At 34.9% G+C, this 24,894-nt stretch overlaps 2 protein-coding genes across 2 annotated transcripts in view; both read left to right on the top strand.

The window, feature by feature from the left end:
• Positions 1-7,283, top strand: part of LOC117108693 (insulin-degrading enzyme-like) — a gene marked incomplete in the record, with an annotated part of 19,884 nt that extends 12,601 nt beyond the window's left edge. Inside the window, 11 exon segments of the mRNA XM_033250806.1 lie at positions 195-400; positions 1,304-1,448; positions 1,616-1,726; positions 2,062-2,182; positions 2,290-2,381; positions 2,492-2,603; positions 2,991-3,158; positions 3,620-3,744; positions 3,856-4,003; positions 5,010-5,209; positions 6,392-7,283. Of these exon segments, the coding sequence (XP_033106697.1) occupies positions 195-400; positions 1,304-1,448; positions 1,616-1,726; positions 2,062-2,182; positions 2,290-2,381; positions 2,492-2,603; positions 2,991-3,158; positions 3,620-3,744; positions 3,856-4,003; positions 5,010-5,209; positions 6,392-6,493 (1,530 nt within the window).
• Positions 7,284-19,628: 12,345 nt separating this feature from the next.
• Positions 19,629-22,743, top strand: LOC117108525 (alpha-2,8-sialyltransferase 8B-like). The gene is made up of 3 exons (XM_033250560.1): positions 19,629-19,737; positions 21,385-21,519; positions 22,221-22,743. Exons 1-3 carry the CDS (start codon positions 19,646-19,648, stop codon positions 22,741-22,743), a joined length of 750 nt encoding a protein of 249 aa, XP_033106451.1. The 5' UTR covers positions 19,629-19,645.
• The last annotated feature ends 2,151 nt before the right edge of the window (positions 22,744-24,894 follow it).

The raw sequence follows: 24,894 nt of genomic DNA on the forward strand, positions 1-24,894 counted from the left end.
ATAAGAGACAGGTTTGGTAAATTAAATTTTATAAAATACATAATGATAGTGGAGTACATAATTATTGTTATGTGTATTGCTATTTTTGTGATTATTGTTATTGTAGTTAATATTTATTCATTTCAGTTTGTCGTTTTATTGAAATATGTAAATGTTACATGACATATTCATGAGCAATTCTTATATTTTAACAGAAATGGCAGAACGCTGGTTTTAACCCAAAATTTTCACTTCCCGAAAAGAATGACTTCATCCCAACGGATTTCAGCATAGTCCCAAGGGAAGAGGAGTCGTCCGCTCTTCCGGTCCTTATCAGGGATACACCTATCTCCAAAGTTTGGCATAAACAGGACGACACTTTCCTACTACCTAAAGCTTGTTATTGTATTGATTTGACAAGGTGTGTGGTTTCTTGCCACTTTGACTTATTAACCTTTTTGTTTATTTTCTTAATACATTCTTACCTTACTGCAGTGCACCCTCCAATTCGAGACCCCTCTAATTCGAGACCACTTTTCCGAAGACCCAAATAAAAATATTCAACCTTTTAACACAAAGCTAGTCCTCTAATTGGAGACCAACCCCAAGACCACCCCAAATTTTCAGGTCCCAAAAGTGGTCTCAAATTGAATCGGGCAAACTGTAGTATCTTTGCTTTGAGGTTACTGCTTTACCTAAATAATCAGTAGTAATAATAATGCGCAAAGCATGTAGGAGCGTTACACACCGCGCAGGCATTCCTCTTTCCAAATGACAAATTTAATAATAGAGAAAGCCTATCAAAGAAGATGAGGATGCCCTGGTCAAAATCAACTGGCTGCCACGATGACCGAAGTAATACCATGCTGTATTTGTTGTGCTATACCTCGTAAATATTTTACAGCAACTCGTTGGTCTATATCAGACATTTCCATCTGTGAGAGTAAAATTACACCATTTGCATAATGTTCTGATAGCATGTATTCGATATGAGTTATACTTTTTTCGTAACGTCCGCATAAATTTAGCATGCACAGAGAAGTAGTTGAAACTACCACACCACGTACTGAGTGGAATTGACAAAGGAAATGTTGTTATTACCTAATTAATATTTATGTAATACCTATTAGCTCCTGGGTGGAGAGAAGCAATGTAGGTAAAGTGTCTTACCCAAAGACACAAGCAAGCAAACTAACCTCAGACTCGAACCCAAACTCTTGTATTTAACCCCAGAGCATTACCACTGTGTCATTTGCCTCTTTTGATTTTACTCTATCAATGACAGATTTCCTTATGTCTATTTTTTGTTCTATTTTTTATTCAGTCCACTGAGTTACCGTGATCCTTTACATACCAATCTAACAAGGTTGTTTACGGTACTGGTAAAGGACACCCTCAACGAGTATGCCTACGCAGCTGAAATTGCGGGGATCGGTTACTCATTAGACAGTACTGTTTATGGTCTGTATGTAAGTATTGCTCAATTAAGATCAATTTTTTTTTGTAACTTAATTGCAAAATTATTATGAGGATTAATCATTTTTTTTCATTACTGTGTATTTATTGTAGGACTAATGTATTAAAAATTACTTGCATTTTGAAATTGATTGTAAACTGAACTTTTATTTTTTTTCAGCTGAATATTACCGGTTATAATGATAAGCAAGATATACTTCTGAAAAAAATCCTGGAAAAGTTAACAAACTTGACGATCGATGTGAAACGATTTGAATTATTGAAAGAAATGGTTAGAAAATACATAGAGGCATTTATATTATTTTAATGTTTTTACTTGACTATTTTATGCTAATTAACTTTTTCATTGGCATTGGAGAGCCACTAGACAGTGATTTGGTTCACTTTTTGGCAATTTTGTCTGGCGAATTGAGAGTTTTTTTTCCCTCTCTCTCTTATTATTTTGTGTTTGTCAGTTTCATTGTTTTTAGACTAAATAAATGGATTAAATGGAATGTAGCCTGTACCGTAAAACATACGTACCCTTTGCACTAAAGGGATATTCGTAAGCTTAAAAATTTGTAGTAATGAAGAGTTGGTTTAATGACATGGTTAACTTGTTTTCAGTATTCCAGGATGTTGAAAAACTTCAATGCTGAGCAGCCTCATCAACATGCGGTGTACTATACTGCAGTGCTGATGTCAGAACTGGCCTGGACCAAAGAGGAGCTTTCAAACAGTTTGGATGGTAAATTGGGCTATTTCTTATACTTAGAGGAAATCTACATTATTTGCATACAAACATGACATATACTTTGAATTAGTGTTACTGAGGCTAATTTCTTATACTTGCAGAGGTCACAGTGGAAAGGTTAACAGCATTTATACCCCAGTTGCTTTCAAGACTCCATATAGAAGCTCTGTTCCATGGAAACTTAACAAAGCAGGTAAATTATTAAAACAGTGAAGAGTGCCCTCAATAGACATTAAAAAGAAAAACAGTACATTACTATAAAAGAAATGAAATTAACATTTGTTTTGTCTCTGTTAATTGCAGAGGGCACTTGAAGTGGTGGACATGATAGAGACTGTATTAAATGACCATTGCGCTACCAAACCGCTATTACCCAGTCAGTTGGTGAAACAAAGGGAGATCCAGCTACCAGACGGTATTTTGTGTTTGTATATCTAGTCAATTATCTGAACTGATGTTGGTATCATTGATGATTCAGCAGTATACAGTGTACATATTTAATGTATTTTATATTTATAAGTCATGAAATACTACCACCCAGGGCTGAAACATAGCACCACCACTTCATAACCCGTCTAAACATAACCAGCCTAGAATGATCAGCTTGCTTGTGGTTCAAAGTCCTGATCACGAAGTTAGAACCAGAACAGAAAATGCTAAGCCAATTCACCTTCCAATAGACCTTTCTGCTGAGCTCCGCCCATTGTATGTTGTTGCTGAGGTCTTGCAAAACGACAATGTAGAAACATATGAAAACATGTGCATTTGTGGGTCCACAAATATTTGATTTTGTTTTTCACAGGGTGTTACTATCAATATCATAAGTGCAATGATGTTCATGATAGCAGCGGCATTGAGATGTACTATCAAGTTGGCCTCCAAGAAACACAGCAGAACATGTTACTGGAGCTGCTGTGTCAGGTGGTCAGTGAGCCTTGCTTTGATACCCTGAGGACACAGGAACAACTTGGTAAGAGATAGTCACCGAAGAACATACATAACAACTTACTCTTCAAAAATTTGCACTGGAGATTTGTATCGGAAAGTTCACACACTGCGGAACCCCCATTTATGATCATTTCCATACCTAATATATAATATAATTATTGGATGAACATTCGCAAAGGGGAAGAAGGTCTGCACCTCCGATGTAAAGATGGCGGTGCCATCACTGCTATGTATACTGGCTTTTGGCATCTTCCACCTAGAAAAGGCTGCCGCTCTACTACCTCACTGCTAAGTTGGTGGCGCGCTGCCTCAAGTAAAGAGGAGCGATATTGGGTTGTGGGGAAGAAGAAAAAATTAACTACTGAATTATATTTGTTTTAACTAAGTCAAACATCATTGAAGAGGTAGTAATTACAGAAGAAAAAAAACAATGATTGCGATCATTAATATTGTTGTTATAACCTTTGTTTTTAATATTTGTAGGATATATTGTCTTCAGTGGAGTGAGGCGGTCGAATGGTGTACAAGGATTACGTGTGATCATCCAATCGAATAAAGTCCCTAGTTATCTGGACAGCAGAGTTGAAGCGTTTTTAATGCAAATGAAGGTACAAATAAAACTTTTTTTTATTATCAATTCGATAAGATACATTTTTCTCAAAAATGTTTATAAAAATATATTTCCTGTTGTTAATACTTTAATTTTGTTCTCTTTCAAGGATCACATCACTAACATGAAACAGGAGGACTTTGAACAACAAGTTTCTGCATTAGCTGTGAAGCGATCTGTGAAGCCGAAGAAATTAACAACAGAATGTAGAAAATACTGGAGTGAAATTTCTTCAGGACAGTATAATTTCGATAGAGGTAAATTTTGCACAGTTGGTGGTCAAACAATAGACCATAGACTATATTTCTTGTGATTGTGGTTGTGATACAGTATGTTGGTTGTGTTGATGGTTGATAATGGTAGTTGGGTGATGTTAATAGTAGTAGTGGTAGTGGTTGTTGGGATGGTATGTTGTGATGGTGGTTTTTGTTAAATTTGTGCTGGTAGTGGTAATGATGGTGGTAGTTGTGGTGATGGTAGTAGTGGTGATTGATGGTCGTGGTGGTGATGGATGGTTGTACTGGTGATGGTGGTTTTGATGATGGTAATAATAATAGTAGCAGTGGTGCTGCTAGTGGTGGTGATAGTCCGTGTTGGTAGTGATGGTTGGGAATTGTAGTGATGGTTGGGAATTGTAGTTGTTGTTGTGAGTGCTATGCTTTTAACAGATCGAGGATCAGACTGCACCCACCGAAGGGTATCGTTTTAGAAAGTGATTTGTGCTAAATTCTTGCCACTTATACAACTCGCTTGTTAAAAAATAGATTTTGACAATATTTTGTTAAAATAATTTTTATAAAGAGTGACCAATTGTAAATCAATAATTTAAATTCCATTTTATTTCAATTTGTATTTCTTATGTAAAATCTATTATGTAAATAGCAATTTTTATTTATGCAATATAAATTTGAATTACATATAAGGTAATGTATATAAATAATAATTTAACTTAATTAATTTGTAATTAATAATTATTATACTGCACGTTTTGTGATGCATTATATTTTTATGTGTACTGTTCATTGAACGTTATGTGACTTTATTGAGCTTGTCAACAAAACGAATTTCCTTTTTGGACAAATAAAGTTTCAGTAGTCTGTATTCTGTGATGGTGTTACTTGTAATTGTGGTTGTTGTCGTGAGGGTAGTGACGTAAGATATTAGTGGCCATGGTGATTGTGGTGGTGGTAGTGTTGATGGTACTTCTGGTGAGGTGGTCTTTGTTTACTTCCATTTGACAATTTGCATATATTCTCCATCTAGATTCTATTGAAGTTGCCTGCCTTAAAAACATAACAAAAGAAAACCTGATAGACTTCTTCAACAATTACATTGACATAAGTGCTCCAAAACGACACAAAATTTCAGTTTACGTCAAAACTAGTATTGCAGCAGACGAACTGGATGCCGCTTCTGGAAACCATGTGATGGACAATCCCATTGACCATCTTCCATTAACCATAGTAAGTACTTAAATTTTGCAACCTTCAGCTTTTTTCCTTGGCCAAAGCAATTTACCTATGTAAATTTGAACAGATTAGCTCAGTCGGCTAGACTGGTGGTAGCCACTGTGTGTTCTCTGAACCATGAAGATCTCATGCCCCCCAGTTCAATTCCCATTCCTGCTTTCCTTGTATTTCAGCTAGAGGGCTGAAATGTATGTTACGAGAGCGCACCGTCTTTTGCATGAGGCATATTAAGCCATTGGTCCTGTGTGCATTATGGCCCATGTGCACGTTAAGGAACGCAGTACACTCTTCAGAAAATAGTAGGGGATTGTCTCCCAGTGTACTGCCCAATCACCACCAGAAGAACCCCACTGGAAATAAGTCTTCTTGAGACTTCCGTGGGTTATTCTTGGTGTTTACACTGAATAAATCCAGTCCAATCCAGTGTTTGTCTATCCACTGGGGAGTATAAATGTGAGGTCTCACCACAAAATAAGTCACACATTGAAAATCAAAAACTGGGATTATACCATATTTGAATAGATCAAATTATGAGCTTTAACTAATTTTTTAATTTGAATGGGTTTCATTTGATAAGTAGATGTAGAGATGTGAGCGTTTGAACTTTAGATGAATGGAAACCTGGTTTTGTCAAAGTTCAATTAACTTGTACAAATCATTGTAACAATGGAAGTACAGAGAATACTTTTATAGTAAGAAAATCAACTCAACAAGTAAACTATCAAAGTATAAAACTATAAATATCAAAGTATTCAAAAACATTGAAATAAGCAATTTTGAATTCGACATATTTTGGTTATTATCTAAATATGACATGAATGATGCATCTCATTTTTGTGATTGAACATGACAATTTTTTAATAATAAATTTCATTATCGGTAAATTTTGTATTATCTTGAAAATGTGAAACTTTTCCAATTAGGGGTGCGGTGGGGGATGCATACACAGCCACCTCGCAACCCTCCCCCCTCCATTTCTCTTGGATACGGGCCTGGTAATGCTTCATGACTTGCTTGGTATATTCCCGGGGAGAGAAGAAAGTAAGAATAGTCCTATAAGACTATTATACATCAGGTAATTTATTGCTGTCAAAGAAATTATATGCCTTGTTTATTTGTTTCAATTCCTTTTGTTTCATTTTATTTATCAACTAATTTTTTTTTTCTATTTCACAGCCGGTGGTTGTGGGAGATGTCACAGATTTCAAAAGCGGTCTTCCACTGTTTCCACGCCCTGCTTCCTACATTGATATATCGCCCGCCAAATCAAAACTGTAGCTTTTACCGATGTTTAACTTTAAAGCCAAAATGAGCCTGGAGTTAGAATCTATCAAAATAAAACCTGCCACGCCCTTTTTCCCTATATGTTGCCCATTTGTTGAAAAGATGTTAATATGATAAATACATGTTTTCCCAGTTTATGATTGGTTAAGGACATCATCAAGTCATGTCTAAAAATTTACTGAGAAAACTCCACTCAGACAATGGGACAACTTTTATAATCCCGAGTTTCAATTTTTTCATGCCCGATAATAGTTTCCTTGAATTATATTTATTTTCCTGTATTGATTTCAAGATGTTGTTACTGTCTGAAGGTTTGCATGGCGAAGTAATAATATATGTTAATGTTTGCGGTACACCACGTACTGTAGGTAGTTCTGAAAAAGAACTGTTGTTGTTGGTTGAGAATATCTCGACGTTTCGTCTTCAGGAGAATAATATCTGTTATAATATCAGTATAATTAAATTATTATTATTATCTGATAATATCAGATATTATTCTCCTGAAGACGATACAAGCAATTACTCAATCGAAAAGTCGAGATATTCTCAACCAACAACAACATTTCTTTTCAGGACTATCTACTGTACGTGGTGTACCACAAGCATTAACATATAAGATATTGTTACATATTCATAACTAATCACACATGTATAACCGCAGTTATATAATTTATTTCCAGTTTATAACCAATTGTGAAGCAATATTGCCGATTCTGGAGGGCAATACCCAAGGGTCATTTTTTTCATAATACCTCTAATGAAACGCAACAAATGTGATATTTATTTGCGGCGCTTAATCGAGAGTATGTAATATTACACTGTGTGTAATGAAACAGTGTTTTAAATTCAATGTATACAGTGTTAATATGAATAAATAACACAATGAAGACACAAGGATTTCTTATAAACGTTTGTTTACGATGATAGGACCTATGATAGGCCTACTGAACTACGGGAAAAGGTGAAATAGGTAACATGGAAACGGGCAAGGGAAGCGCCACGCAATATTTTTTTATAAGCGCCGCTCTTGAATAAGCGCCGCTCTCGAATAAGCGTCGCTCTCAAATAAGCACTGTACTGAAGCCGCCAAAAATTTTATAAGTGCCATGGCGTTTATTCAAGCATTTACGGTATACAGTGTTGAAATGAATAAACACAATGATACACAAGCAATTCTTTATAAACGTTTACTGTATTTACGATGACGTAGGACCTATGATAGGCCTACTGAACTACGGGAATTTGTGAGATAAGTAACATGGGAACGGGCATGGGAAGCGCCACACCAATATTTTTTATAAGCGCAGCTCTCGAATGCACACGGCTCTCAAGTAAACGCCAAACTGAAGCCTCCAAAAATTGTATAGTGCCGCGGCATTTATTCGAGCACATACGGTACAATACAAAGCTGCTCTGTTTTTGAAAACTATACTCAGGGTTGTAATACATGTATTAGAATGTTTGCTTGCTTGTGGGTTTATATTCTGCTTGATTCACCAGCAGTCGCGTAACAACTATGCATGGGACTTGGGGAGCGAAAAAGCTTTTTCGCACACTCCAGATTGACTTCGTACTGGAGGCCCTGGACTTCTCTCCCCCTCTCCCCCTGCAGGAGCCCATAGGCATTACACCACTGGTCACCTGTGAAAGTTCATTATGTACTGATGCCGTGCAATTAGGATTTCATGACAGTAAAATATTTTTCAAAGATTATTATTATTATACATATATATAAGTATTTTATCCTATGTGGGTATTACAGTAGTATACTACTGTACATTATATGAATTGTTTTTATAAGTAACCCATTGGACCAAGTACTTACTTAGAAACTATTCACTGACTGATACTTTGGTATCACTGACATTGTCAGTGCTAGATGACATTGTATACCCTCTAACATTTGTTTGGAGTCCACTCAGGTGAATACTTTTCATTAAATTGTATCTATTGTGTGCCAAGATTGTGGTCACCTCTGTCTTCTGTTTATGGTTGTTTTCTTTCTGCCTACTTATGTGAATGAAGACTAGCTGAATAAAAGCAAGCAATTTATATAGCATTTTACGCTGAACATCTCAGTCCCTTCACATTACAATAATCTACACTCATGAGTGTTTCTTGTCATTCATGAATACTCAGTACTAGGCCATTACCCAGCGGGTTTCAATGGTTCGGCCCTACCCATTTTTGAGCGATTCCCAGCTGATTCAATCCATCACTCACCGCTTGCATCAAGTATTATAAAAATGATGATCAAATTGACCATTATCATGCTTGTACTCCATGGTGCTTCGTGTGTACCACACCAGGGTCTATGCTTCCTAAAGGCTAGAAAATCCTGGTTATGGGTCTGCTCAAGATAGAGCAAACCCATATTAGCAGTTAAATCGTACCAGGTACCCATTCATTCTGTCAAGATACCGTAGTAAAACGTCAGAACATGGTCAATCAGAGAAAATAAAATATTCTAAACATTAACCAAAAAAATGAGGTTCCATCCACCGAGATCTAAAGTCGGATTGCGAGATTTATGAAACCGTGTATATGCGCATGGTCATGAACAATTGTAGATGTCACCTGTATAAATGACCCAGGTTTTAACGAAAGTGTGCTGTAGGCCCTACAATTGGTACTCTGTCTCTGCCCACATTGCACAAACATCTGAATTAGGCCTACTTATAATACACGACTCGGGTGCGCGTGCCTTTATTATAATTTGAGAAGTATGAAAAAAAAGCATGTAATAAAAATATAATAAGATTGGGTTTCGGCACATGGTAAAGTACAGTAAATTAAAATAGGCCTACATCAAAGACAATTGAGTTTTATTTTCAATGGAACATCACAGCGATTATTTGATCGATGATGATGAATTTTCTATTATAAGAGTGTCATTTCCGGTAATCTAGGGGTAATATTTCCCCAAATGTTCCCACCTCAGTCCTATGGTGTGGACTAATGGCTAAGTAGGTTGGCCTAAATTAAATACATCAAGGACAATGTTTTTAATATTTATTTTCTGTAGTACATCACACATATTAATTAGATATCTATGGTTGCCGAAAATCGCTAGTAATAAAACATGAGAAATTTGTTGGCGCTTCATTTTGATTATATAATGGTGATGTGATGACGATCATGGAAAGTATGGAGTGGGTGAAAGCAACGAGGCTGGAGAAAATTTTGCCTTTGCGATGAGCCACGACTTGAAAGTGGAGAATACATTTTTCCAGAAGGTAGAAGCACAGGGTAACCTACAAGAGTGGACCATCGGAGACGCAGATTGACTTCATCATGTGTAGGACAATGAAATGCCAACTTAAATCAAAGGCTGCAAGGTTATCCTGGGTGAAAGTGTCACCAGCCAACACAGACTCTTGATCTGTACGCTGAATTTATTGAAAGCGAGAGAAAATAAACTAACAAGAGTGCCTAAAACTAAATGATGGAAGCTGGCTGAGTCGAAGAGTAGAAAACAGTTTGCTGCGGAGGCAACTAATAAGCTACAACAAAGAATGAGATATAATACACAGGACTGGAAAACAGTGACCGTGGATATGAGGAAGCTTGGAGATGAGATACTGGGGAGAACATCAGGAAAGACCAAGACTGGGAAGGAGACTTGGTGGTGGAACGAGGAAGTCCAACAGTGCATCCAAGCCAAGAAGTTGGCAAAGAAGGCCCTAGATAAAGCGAACACACTGGCGAACAAAGCTACATATAGATTGGCAAAAAAAGAAAGCCAAAAAGGCAGTATCCACTGCGAAAGCAAGGCCTTATCAGCTGTATGATGACTTGTATTCTACCGAAGGGCAGAAGGGTCTTCAGGATTGCAAAACAAAGGGATAAGACAAGGGCGTCGGAAGCGGTCCGGTTTTGGCCGGACCAATAATTTACAACTCAATATCGTTTGTAAGCCAAATTCTACTTTCTCTGACGCAATCAAACATAACTTGCACATTCAGCTTTTTAACAATATGGAACAAATTTATAAATATATATATATAATTAGATAATGTTATTGTTATATATTATATAATAATATATCAATCATTCAAATAGGCATACAAACATGGGTAAGACTCAAACAATGAAAGAATAAATTGATCAAAGGGTGTATATACATTTCATTAATTATGTACAATTTATTATTATATAATTTGAAAATAAACTCTATAATTCTCCGTCTTTAATATACAATTTATAGTTTCGTTAGAATAAATTGAATTCAACTTTCGAAGGTCGTCAGGAAGGTGGTTAAATAAGGTAAGGGCAAGGAAGCTAAAATGCTCTTTTATAGCATTCAAGTTTTGGCTTAGGTTATAGATTCAAGTTTAGATTACTAGAATGCTAGATTAATATTAGTAAAACATTTCACTTGTTTATTCAGGCCCCGAAACCTCGACTCAGAAATACCGGGATGGTGTTCGGAGGGAGATACGTTTACATCTAAAATTTTCTTAGGTCTTGATTAAGTTTTTTTGTTAGGAATTAGTTATTTTATTATTTAAAAGCGTACATGTTAAAAGCTTGCTTCTAATTTTCATATTTTCATTTATTGTTGATAACTTTAAATTTTCTATAATTATACATGTGAATATGAATGTGACTCAGTGAGCTAATTCAAAATCAAAACAAGCATTTTAATGTAAATTAAAACGGCTGTTTTTAATATTAAGTTTATCATCTGGTACGTTATATTACTGTACTAAATGCAAGAATTTACTAAATAATTAAAACTAAGAAATAATTCAGTAAATTTCGCCCAAAAGCTAATTTTATTTATTTTTGTTGTAAATCGAACACTGGGTCCCTTGCGATGCACAGGGCAGCTGAACACTGAGGGTGACACAGACTTGTAAATATGGCATGCGCAAAATATGTTCTATAAGGATAATTATGAGATAAATTCATGAGATTTTACCAAAGTAAAAAAATTGTGCCAAGGGAGAGATTTTTATAGACCACCAACTTGAGCCCACCATGGTTGGGACTGAGGGAAAAATGTTATGATTATGGCACCTCTAGTTTGCCGGAAATAGCACTCTCATTCTTAATTTTTTTTTTTTCTCCTTTATATTTGCTACTTTTAGAAATTTGGAGGGGGCGGCTGGGACCACCTTTCCGAGAGTCACACAGGTTAAGAATGCTGTATCTAGAAAAATAATGACCAAATCACAATTAGTTGTTTAATTAATATGAAAGACAGTGTATTGCGAAAATGATACACTTTTCAAAATTTCTTATCATTTACATAATTATATGAAATGAGATGCTTACCGTACTCGCGCGAATAAGCGCCCGGGCGCTTAAAATATTTTTAGCACTTTTTGAGGGGCGCTTATTGAAATGGGGCGCTTATTCGAACGGGGCGCTTATCAAAACAGAGTGGAAATTGAGGGGGCGCTTATGGAAATAGATGAAAATCGAGGGGTTATTATGACAACTTATTAAATTCAAGAGGCACATTTTGAATGAAAAATGATTATATAAGGACATCAGGAAACTGCAAATTACGAATGGTGGTGCGGCGGAAAAGATGATCGTCCAGAGAGCATGGCTTGTCATGACAAGAATGTTGTAATTAGGACCTACATTATTACATAACAGCAGAATAGCAGATGAAATTAGTGGTGGTGGTTACTTGTTGGCCATGCCAATTGAGATTAGCAGGATTGCATGATCATTGCAGGTTTTTTTGAAAACTCAGATGGGAATGTGTTGTTAGGTGCAAATTGTCGGAAAAGCAGTAGGACTTAGGCTATAGAAAAAAGTAAAAAGATAAAAGCTGGAAATATATCTGTCTGTCCAGAGAGCTCTCATCTGTCCAAGATAAATATCCTCATTTTGATATTGACTAAAGGAGAATGTGATTCCACTCCACACCTCAAATCATGCCAACATCCACAGTCCAGAATTGATTGAATTATTGAGGGGGCGTTTATTCAAATTAGAAGGGACGCTTATTCAAACGGGCGCTTAAGTAAATTTTCACGTTGGTAGGGTGCTCATTCGAGAGGGGCGATTATTCAAACGGGGCGCTTATTCGTGCGAGTACGGTATTCCTCAATGAATAAATAAAATGCAAGAAACAGAACACATTATATAAAGTAATATGAATAACAATGATTATAGGTCTATTATATTTATACGTTGACGGATGTTCAAATACCTATAAAAAAAAAAAAGATTCTAGATTCAAGAACACTTTATTGTCCATTTTAAAGTAGGAATTTCTTTTTCCTTTGGTTAAAAAGGATAAAATTTCATGAAAAATTACAAGACAACTTGGCAATGACGAGAAATACTAACAAGTTAAAATAGTAAATTGTTTGTTGTTGATTATTAATTACCGGTCAGATTTTTTAAGGTGTGAGAGTGCAATTTCCGGGTACCTAGAGGTTCATATTCTCAAATTATGTTCGCACTTCAGCACGAACCACAGGTTTTTGCTCTAAAATGATGACAGTATGCTAATTAAATAAAACATGTGTTATATATACACAGGGTATAGTATGCTTATTCCTCCATGAATAAATGAAGTTCAAGAAACACGAACATAATTACCGTATATTATATAATGCAATATGAATAACAAGGATTGTACGCCTATATTATGCGAGTGGACAGATATTGTGAAATACATATAAAAAAATGTGGCCTAAATTAAACATGTGTTATGAATACACATGGTACAATATGCTATGCATTATTTAGTAAACCTATTATCAAATGTCTTTTGAATTAAGCAAGGTGAATACTTTAGATTTTCGAATAACAGACTGCTGGTATATTATTTAGTCTATCTAGTAAACTTTTGGTTTATTAATGGCAGGAGGAGGAACATGTATGTTATTCCCATCATATGGACAGATCTACCAGGTGATAAATACGCAATAGAGCATTAAGAATCAGGGGAATCAACTCGGGTGGCGGGTCAATATTAGAATAAGGTACTGTACGTTTCACAGGGGTTCAACTCAGGCCCTACAAAGGCTCCAGTCAGGGTGATTAGATACTTAGTAACTGTTAGATATACTTATTAATCAATTAAACTGATCGATTTTCACTTTTTTAATTTTAAAAATCCCTACTATGACATGGCCCAGGCCGCCCAATATACATGCGTACAACCCGTAGCTGAGATATGGCCCTGAAAAACTGAAAAAAGGTGTCGGGGGTATTGTGTGATAAGAGAATACCACTAAGAGTGAAAGGAAAAATATACAAGATGGTTGTGCAACCAGCTATGCTATATGCCATGGAAACACTACCGCTGCTAGCCGGCATGCCAGAAAACTGGGAGTGACAGAGATGAAGATGTGCAGATGGGCTTGTGGATACACAAGAAGAGACCATGTGTTAAATGATGACATCCGTGCGAGGCTCCAGGTAGTGAATAATCAGTGTGTTGGGCAGTAAGTCCCGACTCAGGTGGTTTGGCCATGTGAAGAGGAAGAACTCAAGCGATGTAGAAAGACGTATGTTGGATATGAAACTTCCGGGAAAAAGAGCAAGAGGGAGTCCGAAACTGAGGTGGTAGACTGTGTAAGAAGTGACATGAAGGCTATCGGAGCTACAGAGGATGTGGTCCATGATAGAGAAAGCTGGAAAAGGATTGTGTCTGCCTCAGCAACCCCACATTTAAGTGGGAGCAGCTAGAAGAAGAAGAAGATGTGAGGACGATGAATTTTGCTATATAAAATGTAATTTCCGGTCATCTAGACCTATTATTTCCTAAAATTTTCGCACCTCAGGCCGAACCATGGCCACAATATTCCTTTATTAAATATCTGAATGTGACTAAATTTTGAAGAGTCATCAATGATCGAAAAACTACTTTAATTAAGTATAACTGTCTGTTGGACGTGTTTGTGGGCTTACCGGTGAAGTGTAGACAAACATATTATCATTAATTTCTATGTGATACATGTAAAACGGTTTGGGGTAGTGGTGAGAAGAGTGTTTTCCACACTACCAGCCCCGGGTAATTTTTTTTTTTTTTTTTTTAATTTAAAAAAAAATAAAATACTTTTTTTTCATTATTTTTTTATGGAGACAAAATGCAGGGGAAATTTATACTGAGGAGGTGGATTATGATGAGGACTCAGTTATGTACTCTCCGAGTGCCCTCTGGCTTGTTCATTTATTCATTTTTGAAATATTTTCATTTTCACATTGTCATAATATTATCATCTCAATTCATATAAATCACAATACCATAATATTATCATCTATATATATTAGAGTATGCAGATGCATACTCCAAAGTGATTACGTTTCATATGACTCGGCCCTATCAGTCTTGAGTCTTGAGAGGCTCTCTACCCGCATAGATTCTCTCTTAAACCGCTTTGTATCAAATCATCTAAATCTGATCGTTTTAATTCCTGGTTCCAAAATCTCATAGTATTCACAATATGTCAAAATCGCACAAATTATGCATACAAGGAATTCAAGTGTAAAAGAGAAAGGTTCTACTCCAGCCCTGTACCATCTATGGTCAGGATCCTTAATAACAATAAATAATCAATCAATGTCCGCAGCAAAAAAGGCTATGAAGGGATGAAAAGGGAGAGGGGGAAGAAAGGCAAAGAAATTGTTTTAATTATTTTTCTCTCTTCTACCGGTATTCTTATTCATTAACTTTCTCTCATCAAGACTTGGCGAATCTTCTCACGTATGTGTGTGTGGTTTTTTTTTTTGTTTTTTTTTTGTTTTTTTTACTGTCTTCCCTTGTCTTCCCTTGTTTGCTCGTGTCATTTATGTTCTTTGGTAGGGTCGTGCTTTTTAATGTTCTGATTTTTTTTCTGTTGTAAATTTTTGCCATCCCAATTTTTCACTTTCGTTTTAAATGTCTTTTTTAAATCTTTTAAATCTTAAATTTGTTAATAACCTCACTTGTGTATTTATTTGTAATAATTGTTATACCTTTATAGTAATAAATGAATATAATAATATTGATAATAATTTTTATACTTTTATTGTAATAAATGAATATAATAACAATTGTAATAATTAAATAATAATCACAATACCTTTTTGAATGAATATTTAGAATGATTTCCTGTTTAATGTACTTTTTGGTCAATTTTTTCTTAATTCAGTTTTTTTATTTATTTTTTTTTTATTTATTACTTTCTTGCATAATACATACATAACATAACACAATATAATACAAGACAATTGTTCAGGAGAAAAAAATTATTATTATCATCATTATTGTTATTATTATTAATAATAACAACAATAATACTAACAACAATAACAAAACAGTAGAAATAATAATAAGCATGCCATTGAGTTTACAATACCGCGGGGAGATTCAGTTCAAGTGTCTAAGTATATCTTTATAGTTTTCTAGTCGGAGTTTTAGATCCTTGAAATAAGGTACGTATTAAATTTTGTAATTTACAACTATAGATATAATATTTAGTGAACAATATGAAAGAATTAACAATTGGTGGTAAATCAGGGTCTCCAAAGCAGATACTTTTTGTGTCAAAGTTAATTACTGTATTAGTTTCTGTCACAATGGGATTGTGGACGAGGGTTATTTTTGTTCATACATACTTTTTATATATACTTTTATAGTCAAAATAGAGTATTGACAGTTAATTTTGTTCATATGTGCTTTTTATATCTTTTTTATGCTGAAAGTGCTGTGGTATGACGTGAACAGTACAGTAGGCGGTTATATAACGTTATGAAGTTTGTTAAGGTATTGTATTGATTGTGTGGAGACTGAAAGTGGTGTGGTATGGGGTGAAGAATAGGGTTATGCAATGTTATGAAGTGAGAAGCTGGTAGAAAGATTATGCAATGTGATGTGGTGGAATAATGGGATAGAAAAAAGGGGTTAGTGTTGGTGGAACTGCACTGAGAGAAGGTCAGAAATGTTAGCTGACTGTTTGTATGTCCTGTGTGGACTAAATGGAGATTGTAGCAGCACTAATAAAGTGTGGCCTGGTAGAGAAAAGCATCCTGTGTGGATCAGAGTTTGTATGTATTATACATTATTCTACAGTGAATATTATATTATTCATGCTACCAATGTGCGTGTTCAGCTACTAATGTTATCCTGTGTGGATTAAATTTATGTCTACCCCGTGTGGATCCGAAATAAATGCAGTATCCTTTGTGGATCAAACAAAATAAGTGCAGAATCCTATGTGGAACACCAATAATAAAAATGATGTATGCAGTATCCTGTGTGGAACTGAATGTGTGAACAGTTCTGTTGCAAGAAATAATTAGCATGGGACCAACGACCAAGGTAGCGACTCAGTATTGTGTCTGTTAAAAGTTAATTGCGAATTATGCGTGCCATGGGAAAAAGAACCGTGTATTGGCGACACTAGATCGTGTACGCGTTTGTGGACAATAAGAACGAACGGTGTAGTAAGAGTTCTGTTTTATTTTCTTTATTGTGTAATATTTTTGGGGGGGGTTTTTTTCCCAATTATTTGATAATTTATTTAATGTACCATCAAATCAAAGAATTAAAGGTACTTATAGAACAAACCATGTGTCCTTCTTGAATCCGTTTTGTGACAGTTTCATTAAAGATGAAATCTTTAGTAGTTTCCCACAAAGACTGATTCTACACTCAATATTACAAAGATGTGTAAAAGATGATCTTTTTCCTTATTACAGAAAGAACATAGTTCAGACTTTACCAGACCAATCTTATACAATTCTACATTGGTGAAAACGATTCTATGCATAAATTTAAATTGAAAAACTTTAATTTTATTATCGATTGGCAGTTTGTGAAGTACTCAGAATATTTTTTAATGTTCAATATACCCATTTCGGACCATTTTTGTTCTATTTCATTTACATCAGTACCAATACGCTCCACAATGGAATGATGCACGTTGTTACAAGTTTTTTTTGCATTTAAAAACAGATTCACACCTATAAATATCAACGCATTCATTTGTTATTTTCGGATTTTCTTTGAGTTTAATTCTCCAAGTCATTGGGACGGAATGTCGGATTGCATTATACAGAAGAAAATCAATTTTAATTTGAAACTAGGATTATAACTCATTTTGTGGAAGGAATGACCCCTCGATATTTGTTATATTTTTTATAGTGCGAATTCCAGCATTCCACCAGTGACTTTGAATTTTAAAAGCTCTATTAACAAAACAACAATTATTCAATAAAACTTGACTGTAAATCTCATTTGCAGTATCCTGGTTCGGTAAAAAGTGATATTCACTCCAAGCTGATAATACATCTTTTTAATCCAGATAATTGGTTAACAATACCTGACTTATTAGAAAAATTACATGTGAAAATATTTCTTCCACCGATAGATTGTAATTCAGAGGTAAAGAAGGTTTTCCACTTGGCATCACTTTCATCAAGTTTCATCAACGCTTAATCCAGCAAAGTTTGAGAGAATATATAGGTTAGTATGTGTGGCATCTTTAAACCTCCTTTATCTAACTTATTGTAGGCCTATAAAGTTTTTCTTTTTAATTTATCCGGTATTCCATCCCAAAGGAAGGCAAAAAACATATTTTGTACTCTGTTGATAAATTCTGTAGACTCAGGGTATTGGTAGATTTGAGAAGTTATACGATAAAATCGGTAAAAGCCAAAGACTTTATTATCAAAACTTTTCCAATTAAGGATAGATTTCGTTTTTTCTATTTTGTCTAACTTGCTTTCGAAATTAAGTCCAAATAATTGATCACCGTTGCCAGAAACGTGTACTCCCATGTATTTTATAGGCCCATCCGTCCAATTAATATTTTTGTTACATTCGACTTTAAAGTCGGTATTATTGAAGGAACCAATTCTAAGAACGTTACTTTTGTCAAAATTTACACGGAGAGCGGAATATTTACTAAAACTTATCAAGAATCTCTTTTGCCATATTAAGCGTTTGTTCATTAAAAAAAAAAACACTGTATCATCTGCTAACTGGTTTATTCTGATATCAATACCTTTAAATGTGATGCCTTTGAAACACTTTATCTTGTCTAACTGACAAACCCAAAATCTCTGCTGATAATATAAATAGATAAGGGGATAGCGGGCAGCCCTGTCTTAGCCCTCTTGATAGGTTAAAATAATTGCAGGTGAAACCATTGTTAATTTACGCAACTAGAGATATCATTATGCATTACTGTGAACCATCTTTTAATCGCCTTACTAAAGCCAAATTTGTCCAGTGCTTTTCAACAAATTTCCAATTCAAACGATCAAAAGCTTTTTCTAAATCTACAAATAAAAGCAGGTTATTCAGACACTTATCTTTTGCATTTTTAATTACGTCAAGTACTAATCTGATATTTTCCTTGATGTAAACCCAGTTTGGTCTGAATTAATTACGTTTGGCAATGCTTCTTTCATATGTTTGGCAATTATTTTGGATAACATTTTGTAGTCTACATTAAGCAAAGATATTGGCCGCCAATGTTTTAGTTAATGTGGGTCTTTACCTTCTTTTAGGGATTAATTATATTACTCCTCTACGTTGAGATGTTGACAACTTGCCTATTTGGTTTGAATATAAAAATATACTTACTGAGGATTTTTTTACCAGAATAATTTATAGAATTCTGCCGGCAGACCATCTGTACCCGGGGTTTTGTTATTCTCTATTGACTGAATGGCTTCTATATATTCTACTTCAGAAATATATTAAAATTACATTTCTCTGAGGGATTTGGTTGGATTTTATCATTCTGAACTGTATTCATAAATCCAATCGTATCCACTATTATTATCACTTTCAGTATAAAGTTGTTTATAAAAAGTTTCTCCTCATTTAAGATTTCTTTTGGGTCTGTTACTTCTTTACCCTCCTTTTTAAGTTTTGTTATGTTCTTTTTATTGTAATTTCTTCGCTCTAAATTAAAAAAATACTTAGTGCATTTTCCACTAGATTCTATCCATCTGGCACGTGATCGAATCATAGAGCCTTTTGCTTTGCGATCATAAATATCATTTCTTTCTTTTTGTTTGGCCACATTTGGAAACAAAATTAATAATTCATCAAAATTTTAGACCTAAACGGCGCCCTCTGTGGATATAATTTTTCTAATCAGCTACAATGACATTTACCTTTCTTATCTTGCATTAAACACACGGGTTGGTAATCAGTGGACAGACATTCTCAATGCAATGGCCTACAATACCAAATATGTATTGCTGGGGTTCATATACGTATTCGTAATTTCATGTTTTGTTTTTGAATACATGTTTTCAAGAAAATTGTAAGTACTGTATTACCAATTAAGGTACCGGTAGGTCTTTAGTAGGTATATTTTAGTAGTTAAATTCATTGCTTTCCATTAGGTATATGGCAGATACCGGCGCGATAAGTAGGCCTATATAACTATTCTATTCTATTCTATTTCTGTTATTCAACATTGTCCTGGGGAAGAATTAAGTGGGGGCCCCCCATGTGTGGTCTGCCCAAAACGCTTCAGAGGTTAATTTTAGGTGTCTAAAAAACGAAAATTTCGCGGTGGCACCCCCCCCCCCCCCCCCCCCCCCCCCAAGGTGGTGTTTTCTCGATCGGCCACACTTTCGCCTATTTTTTGGACATCTCTTGATCCGCCCCTGCTGGCTGAGCAAATAACCTTGAGCAGGTGGAAAAAAGGAGGTAGTTTTGTCACTTTTTCTCCCGATTTTTAAATATTCAAAAATCTATATCTATAACTGTTCCCAAGTTTTTCGTCAAATATGCTTTTTATGTCATAAAAAAGTCAGTTCAACAACATATCAAAATGTTGGTGGTAGGGTACCGGACAACTTTGGGGTTAAAGACACTGAACGAGTATAGTTCACACATGCTATGATCATCTTGTTTGATAGATACCGGCGTTATACAAATAATTAATATACCTATTTTTTATTATTATATTTTGTTGTTTATTTTATTCAATATAAAATGTTGATTAGAGGCCTATCTAGCATAGTCTTATATCCTGTTGCTTACATCCGTTCTTGTGTACCTTTCGAAATACACTGACTTTAAAGTCATGTGCTTGCGTAGTCTACCCACTTTGCTGTTATACAGAAGCTTTTTAAACATTAAGCAGTTTTCGCCGCACGACGTTAACCTTAACGTTAACGGACGACGTCATAATTTATTCTTCTTGCGTTGCGGAGTACGTTAATTTCAGGATTTTACGTGCTCGACGTACGTTAGTTACGGGTTTGCGCATGCGTATTTCGATTTGTTTACAAAAGGGGCGGAACTATCGCGCTTCATGTTGGGTATTAACGTTAAAGTTAAGGTTAACGTCGTGCGGCGAAAACTAGGCCTACCTAATATCTCTAAAATTAACGTTATGCGGAGACGATGGCTGTAGTGCTTATCGATCTAATTCTTTCTAAATGACTCAATATAGTATCTTGCATCCAAGTGTTGAATGAAACGTTTCTGTTTATAATTATTGATAATGAATCTGGTATAATTCTTTCCAGAAACAAGAAAGACGTACAGCTGTAATGTTTCATAGTAGGAACAGATAAAAAAAAAACACATTACATTAGGAAAATCCAAAGACATCCCTAGATTTAAATGAGTTAATTGAGAGTGAGTGTTTGACATCAAATGGTAGTTTGTTCCAGACTTTCGAGCCAACTAGATGATATGATATAATATGATGATAGATGATGCCATTTTACATTAGGGGTTGAATATGTGTTGATTTGACACATTAGGGAATTGTCCCAGTCCCTTAATAGGTGTTCTTGTATTGTTAAATATAATTATATTTCTCCTCCTTCCACGAAAATCGTTTCTTTAATATAGTTCATTGTCATCTGAAAGGAGGGGTTCTACTGGTTGACTGTTGGCAGTGGTGGGAAATGAAGTTATCAAGATCAAACCTAATATCTTTATTTTTTAGGATGCGGGTAACAGATCACATGATAAGCAGTTATATAAAATCGAATACAAGTGAGAAATTTATAAATACTTCACGATCGCGACCGATCAGCATTGATTGGAGTGGTATCAGCATGACGGCAGTAAACAATTTGAGGTATTTTTATTTTTTGTTTATTATTGTTTTGATTATTACAGTAAAGTCTTATATTTTCGATGATTGTAGGCCTACCATCAGGCTAAGTAATACTGTCAACTGGGCCGCCTAAACCTATGCGGTATCTTCTAACCCAAACGGAAAGCCTTGAATATGGAATTCAAACCCACACATAATTACAGAACCACCCGCTATATTCCCAAGACTCATCCAAAAACCCGGACAAACCGATGAATCCGGACAATCTGACGGGAACCGTTATTCTAATGTAGGCCCGCAGATGTTAGAGATCTGGTAACACAGATTTTTTCCATAATACATACGATCACCAATCGCCTTTTTAATAGCATATTAGGTCTCGTACAGTAGTTGATAATAATGAACTTATAAGTATATACAATATACAACAGTCATGTATGAAAAAAAAACACACACACATTCTGACTTGAACAGCTTTTCTCAATAGGTTTAATTTTCTGTTGTTATGTTGTTTCTTGTGTTTTTTTACCAAAAGAGATCTTTGATTGGCGGGAGGCCATTATATCTTATTGCGCAGTATGCTTATTAGCTCCTCATCTGTAATTGGCTGCCATTAATAGCGCGTATCTCTCTCCATTAGTTAGAATGTAAACTTGTAAGGCTTGTGTTGCAAACGAGGGTTGTTTTTAATTGATGATGCATTTCTTGTATTGTTGATACAGGAAAAAAATTAAGAAATACTTTGATGGAAAGTTGGCAGTGATTGTGTACAAGCGAACTGCGTCGGTGGATGATATGATATTCCAGACAAATGTCACAGAACTAGAAAAAACAAATGTTACTGAATATCTACCGCACCAGGATACGTGCGCTTTAATCGGTAACTCTGGAATTTTATTAAACAATTGTTGTGGACGCGAGATAGACGCGCACGATATTGTGGTTCGTGCAAATTCAGCACCAACTGCTGGCTACGAACGTGACGTTGGGTATAAAACAAGTTTGATGATGTTTAATAAGGCCTCCTCGCTGGAGGTGAAGAACTCGATGGGAAGAAAACCTTTACCTAAATCTAAGAACAAAACACAGATGTTCATGGATTTCAATGATACAATTGTGTGGTACTCCTTGATGTCAGGTGGTCGTGGTACACAAATATTGAAGTCAGCCTTCAGTAAATTATCAAGAGATAATATAAGGGTTGCATACTCCATCAACCCACCTATGGCAATATCAAAAAGGTGACATATTTTTTTTAACCAGCAATAGACAAGTACTTAATTCATCGTGGAGGCTCGGATTCCAGTTACCCGCTGCTCAGTCGATAGGTTTATGGTATAGACAACCACTATGGTATAGACAACCTCGAACATCAATCGATCTCTTTTATGACATTGAAGAAATTATTCTCAAGATCGAAAACATGAAGGTACTGACTATATGATTATGGGGGATCTAAATTGTGATAATTATGTTCTCATTAAACCCTCATTGTTACACAAACAAATTAGTAGAGTTGTGTACAAATTTCAATCTTAAACATGCAATCAATGAACCTACCCGAATAACAAATATCAGTTTAACATTGATTGACGTCATGATTTTGAATAATCCAGAAAAGATACATTCATGTAGGTATGAGTGATCATTCTATGACATATGTTATCTTTGGCAAAAAACAAACGTCCGAAAAAGCAGTAATAATAATAAATTAAAAAAATTATCAAAAACACCGATATAAGACATCACGAAGTTTTAAAAAATTTAATGAAAGAGATTTTCTATCTGGCCTCTTATCTGCTGATTGGAATAGTATACTAGAAGATGGCAATATAAACAAAAGTGCCAAATTATTCGAAAATATTTATGTAAATATTAACAAGCACGCACACTAAAAAGGTGCGTAAAACAACTGCACCTTGGCTGACGGACGAAAATATCATAATGATGCGTAAGCGTGACAAACTCAAAGCGAAATTTCACAAAACGGAAGATGATAATATATGGAACGAATACAAAAAATACAGAAATAAATGTATTCGTAAAAATAAAGTCGATCATGTTAAAAACGGTATTAATGAAAGTAGAAATGATATGAAAAGAATCTGGAGGACAATTAGAAATGTTATTTCTAATAGTAAACGCAAACAGTGTATTCAGAAAATCAAGGAAGGCGATAAAACTTAAATTACCTTTCAAAGTATAGCGAATGCCATAAATAAATACTTTTCTGATATTGGACCAGCCCCCGCGGAGAAAATCGAAGAACCCCATAGTAGTAAATTTGACTATACAGAATTTTTTATTTTCTGGCGACTTCGTTATTGAATAATTAAATAGTCTCCCAATAAACAAAGCAACTGGCTACGACGAAATTCCTGCTAAAATGCTGAAAATTGCATCACCACTAATTGCGCCGATAATCACATACTTAATCAATCATTCATTCACAACATGTTCTTTTCCAGGAAAATTGCTAAGATTACACCAGTGTTTAAAAATGGTGACCCCTCAAACCCAGAGAACTACAGACCAATATCTATCCTCCCCAGAATTTCAAAAATAATCGAAAAATCCGTTCATGATCAACTTCATTCTTACTTAAACAAAAATAATTTACTTTGTAACTCTCAATCAGGCTTCAGACCATCTTACTCAACATCCACTGCTCTCATCAATGTCACAGAGAACTGGTATAGTGGAAGATGTGTGTCTTTTTTTCCGAATATGTCATTAAATTAATTTAAAAGAACTTTGACTGGATAAGGATAAAATATCAAAATACAAATAAACAGTAGTATGAAATTATTAATAAAATAATACAAATTGCATATTTAGTAAATAGAATCAAAAAGTCAAATGCAAAAAAACGAATGGGGAGATAGCAAATCAGTAAATTTAACATTTCTAAAATATTCTTCTGTAATTCTTTTAAATTAATTTAATGACATATTCGGATTTTTGTGATCACACTTTAAATTATTCCATAAGATTGACCTTTTTTTTAAATGCTGCGTGTAATATATTCGGTTTTGGGTTTTTTCGGATAAACAGATTTGAATTACCATGACGAAAATTATAATTGGGATTATTGTATTGAAGTAAATTTTTCAGGTATGTTGGTGATCTTTAAGTTAAAATTTTAAATACGATTATTAAGCATTCAAGTTCGCTTCTTTTTGTTAAAGATACCCAGTTTGCTGAATTCAGTGCTTCTGCACTGGGGGCGTCCCAATTTAGACCACATGTAATTCTTGCTGTCCTATTTTGGATAGTTTGTAATTTTTTCATGAATGTTAATCCGCAGTTTCTTCATACAGAAATACAATATGTTAAATGAGATATAATAATGGCATTAGCAATATTTATTAGAATTCCTTTTGGGAACATACTACG

This window comes from Anneissia japonica, unplaced genomic scaffold (assembly GCF_011630105.1).
Source record: "Anneissia japonica isolate Jap-2015-1 unplaced genomic scaffold, ASM1163010v1 scaffold26_len2425191_cov177, whole genome shotgun sequence".
In the NCBI taxonomy this organism is placed as follows: domain Eukaryota; kingdom Metazoa; phylum Echinodermata; class Crinoidea; order Comatulida; family Comatulidae; genus Anneissia; species Anneissia japonica.

Bases quoted from the DNA above. Each gene is read 5' to 3' on its own strand.
- LOC117108525 (XM_033250560.1), top strand. From the start codon at position 19,646: ATGGCCTACAATACCAAATATGTATTGCTGGGGTTCATATACGTATTC. The intron at 19,738-21,384 runs GTAAGTACTGTA...TTTATTTTTTAG, and splicing joins TACATGTTTTCAAGAAAATT to GATGCGGGTAACAGATCACA. The intron at 21,520-22,220 runs GTATTTTTATTT...TTGTTGATACAG, and splicing joins ACGGCAGTAAACAATTTGAG to GAAAAAAATTAAGAAATACT.